Raw genomic sequence first — 4,831 nt, forward strand, 5'->3', positions numbered from 1 at the left:
GCGAGAAAGGAATGGAGACCAAGCGGCGCAAGAAAGGACAAGAGTCCGTCTGTGCAATGTCAAGGTCTCCTTTATTGAAATGTAAAGCTTGCTTATATGCAGGGGATTTTTACTCAGGGCGGGGTAAGGGAGCAGGAGGAATGGAAAATTTTCAAGAGGAAATAGAGGCAAGGTAAATCTTAGCCCATGGTCCCATTGTTAGCGAACCGCAGCTATTTCTGAGAAAAGGGAGAACATTTTGCAACATGTATTGTGCAGCTTAACCGGAAAAAACATCTTGTAGTCGAAGCGATTCTGGTCATCTAACAATGATTAACTCTTGATTCAGTATGAGGCCCCTTTTGGCCTTCGACATCTCCCCCTTCTGTATACAAAAAGGGATGATGAATCTTATTATCAAGAGAGCCCCTGTCTTAGGCCGCATAGGCTGCGCCCCTGGACAGGCAACGTGCCTTGTTGAGCCGGTCTTGACGACCTCTGTACGTTGTTGCCCCCTGTTCCAGGACCTATGCATACTCCCGTCATTGAGTACTCCCTTGCTGCATCAATCTTGAGTTATTAAACCTGAGTCCTTGATTACTGAACCTGAGCTCTTGCTGCGACCCTCGCTCCTCCCCCGGGTCAGCTGCTACTAATTTGTGGTAATGGACCGAAATACTTTTAGGTAAGGCCGAATCAATTTGTCTTTTAATAAGCTGGGTTAGCCGTTGAAGGGCCCATGGGCCAAAAGAAAGAAGCAATAGGAAAACAATTAAGGGGGCTATAATAGTTGGGAGTAAAGTAGACAACCAGGGGGATCCCTGTAGCAAATTTGAGAACCATCCTTTTTGGTTCTCAAACTCTCTCTTTCTTTTAGCCAACCGTTCTCTCAGGATTTCCATAGACTCTTTGACAATGCCAGTATGGTCAGCATAGAAACAACATTCTTCCCTTAAAGCAGCGCAAAGGCCACCTTCCTTAAGGAACAGGAGATCCAGCCCTCTTCTATTTTGCAAAACCACCTCGGATAGAGAGGTCAGCGATTTTTCCAGAGCACTGATGGATCTTTCTATGGCCTCAAGATCCGTGTTCATAGCTATTTGTAATTGCAACAGTTGATTGTTTTGTACAAGGGCAGCTGTTCCGGTTCCTATACCGGCAACAAGGCCACCAATCCCCAGCATAAGGGCAATGGTCATAGAGACAGGCTCTCTCATCACTCTGCGCTGTGCCTGTGAGACCAGTATCTCCCCTGAATAGTATTTGATTTGAGGCCAAAGCTGTACCAAAATGCAATATTCATGTGAAACATCAAGGCTTAAAGCAAATATACAGGGTGTTAATCCTGTGTTGCAAGCCCAATAGGTACCATTGGGTGCCTCAAGATAGTAGCTTCCTATATAGGGGATTATAGTTTTATTGCAAAACTGGGTGTAACTGGAGGGCACCTTTCCTAAACAAAGCCCTTGTCCTGAAACTCCGGGCAGGGTAAGTTGGTGAGGGACAGCCCTGCACCTTGCTGATGGGGAGGTGATATTGGATGTACTGGCCATAAAGGCAATCCCTTCATAATAGGGGGGCTCAGCAGACAAGCAGAGCCAGCAATCTCGAGTAGAATTAGGACTGGATGCATTGAGTGCTAGATAGGCTCCCTGTACCAAATTGAATAATCTATCTACAGTGCCTGGATCTGGGCTAATAGAAGGGGTAATTGGGGTAAGCTTAGGGGTAGACAACTGGGCAGGAGTTTGAGCGGGCTTAGGCAGAGTCTTTATCCCTCGATCGGGGAGGACCGGATTTGGGCCTACAGGTTTTGAAGGGGGGTCAATCCTTTGTAATTGTATCATAAAGGTGGTAGCGGGGTCCACTCCAGACACGTAAAGGCGGAGGCCCCAAATTTTTCCTCCTGTCCAATCTGTCTGCTGTTTACCTAACTCTGTGAAGGAGATTTTTAGTAAGTTACATCTTCCTCCCTCTGTGGCATCTTTTGTGTGGGGAGAATGGTTGGAATCATAGCATGGGCCACATGATTGCCCACCGCAGCGATAGGTGCCTGGGCTGCTACGGTTATAGGGCCCCACCGTAATGAAATCAGTAGTTACAGGGGCGGTCCACCAGATGTGTCCAGTGCTAACACAACTCCAGGAGGCACAGTAACCATCCTGGGGTCCACCGCATTGAGCTGTTAGATGGCGGCTAAGAGAATGCCCAGGGCAGACATAAAAACGGGTCTGTCTAGTTGCTGCCTTACCCCAAGGGGAGTTACATCCCCACCCAGACGGGTTGGTCCATCTATCTACAATATCACAAAGGTCTACATATAGATCTGGGAACCATTTTCCAAAAGGAAAGTCTATGGAGGTGTTGTCTGCGGCTACATCCCCGGTGGAGAGGTTGATGATGACCCATCTCTGAGGGGTAGGCGTGTGCGGCTGTCTTCCAGCGGCGGCAGCAATCATGAGCATGAGGCAAAGGGTCTGGAACATGGTCTCTGGCCATCTAACTTTCCATCCTGAAGAAGACATCTATAAGAAAAAGAAAATCTGTCTCAGGGGTGTCCCTGGACATTTGCTAAGAAGAATCCTTTATATTAAAGGGCTTGACTAATCTTGCTGGCAACCAGCGGGCTCCATTGTCCTTAGTATTATAGATGCAAGCGGAGCCTTTTCCCCAAATTAAAACGGGGTCTGGTCCATTCCAGGCCCCCGTGATGGGATCTTTCCAGAGAACCTTTGCGTATTCCTGACGAGTCTCTGGATGCCAATGCCTATCAGCTGCAGATTTTCCTTGCTCATCAAGGGTTAAAAAATTTAGAACAAAAAGGGCATGAGCAAGAATAAGTTTTTGATTACCTTTATGGGGAAACAGAGTTTCTTGTGCCTTTAGCTTATTAACAGTATTTTTTAAGGTTTGATGGGCCCGCTCCACGATGCCTTGTCCTTGGGGATTGTAAGGAATTCCGGTAACATGTTTGATACCCAATTGTAAGCAAAATTGTTTAAACTTTGTGCTAGCATATCCCGGGCCATTATCTGTTTTTATAGAAACAGGCTGTCCTAATATGGCAAATGTATGTAACAAATGGCTTATAACATCTTTGGCAGCCTCTCCGGTATGGGCAGAGGCAGAAATGAACCCACTATAAGTATCAATAGTGACATGAACAAATTTGAGCCGTCCAAAAGCAGGGACATGTGTAACATCCATTTGCCAAAGTTGACCCGGAATTAGGCCTCTAGGATTTACTCCTACATGAGGTTCTGGTAAATATATCAAGCAATTTTTGCAAGATTTAACAATTTCCCTGGCCTGATCTCTGGTAATGGAAAATTTTTGTCTCAAAGTCTGGGCATTGAGATGATGGAGTCGATGGGCCTCCTGTGCGGCTGCCACCCCATTCTGTTCAGAGAACAGGACTTGTGGGGCTCGGGTAGCAGCATCTGCTAGTTCATTTCCCAGTGCTAATGGTCCGGGTAATCCTGTATGGGCACGAATATGGCCAATGAAAAAGGGAGAAGGCCTCTGGCATATTAACTTTTGTATTTCTGAAAACATTTTAAAGGTAGAAGTTTGAGGCTGAATTGTAGGTACCATTTCTAATATTTGTAAGGCCCCTACTACATAGCGGCTATCAGAATATAAATTAAGTGGGTAATGGGCAAATTTCTTTAATACCATTAAAGCGGCATAAAGCTCAACCAATTGTGCTGAGGTAAAGGGTGTACTAAAAACAACTTTATTACCCTCAAATACATAGGCAGCTCGTCCATTTTTTGAGCCATCTATGAAAACCATATGGGCATCTGGGATAGGTTCTAATTTTGTATTCCAGAGGAAAACAAAAGGTGTGCAGGAAAAGAATTGGAGCAACTTATTGCTTGGTAACTGGGTATCAAATTTCCCCATATAGGAGCAAGCAAGGACGGCCCAGTCAAGGTGATGATAGGCCAGCCAGTCTAAATTATTTCTATCATAGGGCTGTACAACTATTTCAGGTTCCTTTCCAAAATATTTAGTAGAAGTTTTGAGTCCCAATACTATTAATTGACAAACTAAAAGGGGATAAGTAGGGAGCACTTTTCTCTTAGCAACCGGGAGATGTATCCAGAGCAGGGGAACAGTGTCCTGCCAGAGCAAGGCTGTGGGAGAGAACTCTGTGGAAAACACTATTAGATATAAAGGCTGTGTGGGAGAAAAATATCCAATATGTTGGGACATAATTGCTGCTTCCACCTTCTCAAGGGCTTGTAATGCTTCTGGGGTAAGTATTCTAGGGGAGAGGGGGTCAGCGTCCCCCTTTAACACATCTTCAAGAGGGCGAATGTCTCCTTTAGTTAACTGTAAATAAGGTCGCAGCCACTGAATATCTCCCAAAAGTTTTTGGAAGTCATTGAGGGTGCACAATGAGCCCTTTTTTAATTGGAGCTTTTGTGTATAAAGAAGTTCTGGGCAAAGCTCAAACCCCAAAAACAAAAAGGGGAATCTTGTTTGAATCTTATCAGGGGCAATACAAAACCCTCTCTCCTGTAAAGCCTGAACCATAAACATGGTCACCCTATGTGTTTCCTCAATGGTTTTGGCAGCTATTAAAATATCATCCATATAATGAATTATATAGGCCCCAGGAAACCTGATTCTGAAGGGATCAATTGTCTGAGCAACATACTTTTGGCAAAGGGTGGGTGAATTAGCCATACCTTGAGGCAAAACTTTCCATTGAAATCTGGGATTGGGGCCAACCTGATTAACAATAGGGATAGAGAAGGCAAATCTCTTGCAATCATCTTTATGAAGGGGAATGGAAAAGAAACAGTCTTTAATATCTATAGTAATTTTGGCATATCCCTTAGGG

General features: G+C 44.9%; 1 protein-coding gene across 1 annotated transcript; it reads right to left on the minus strand.

The window, feature by feature from the left end:
* Window positions 1-521: 521 nt before the first annotated feature.
* On the minus strand, window positions 522-2,465 carry LOC113833970 (MLV-related proviral Env polyprotein-like). Its single transcript, XM_035438682.1, has one exon. The coding sequence runs from the start codon at window positions 2,463-2,465 to the stop codon at window positions 522-524; it is 1,944 nt and encodes a 647-aa protein (XP_035294573.1).
* Between the last annotated feature and the right edge of the window lie 2,366 nt (window positions 2,466-4,831).

The sequence above is a fragment of the Cricetulus griseus genome, chromosome 2 (assembly GCF_003668045.3).
Source record: "Cricetulus griseus strain 17A/GY chromosome 2, alternate assembly CriGri-PICRH-1.0, whole genome shotgun sequence".
Lineage (NCBI taxonomy): Eukaryota > Metazoa > Chordata > Mammalia > Rodentia > Cricetidae > Cricetulus > Cricetulus griseus.

Excerpts from the sequence above, each read along its gene's own strand:
- LOC113833970 (XM_035438682.1), bottom strand. The coding sequence starts at position 2,465 with ATGTTCCAGACCCTTTGCCTCATGCTCATGATTGCTGCCGCCGCTGGA.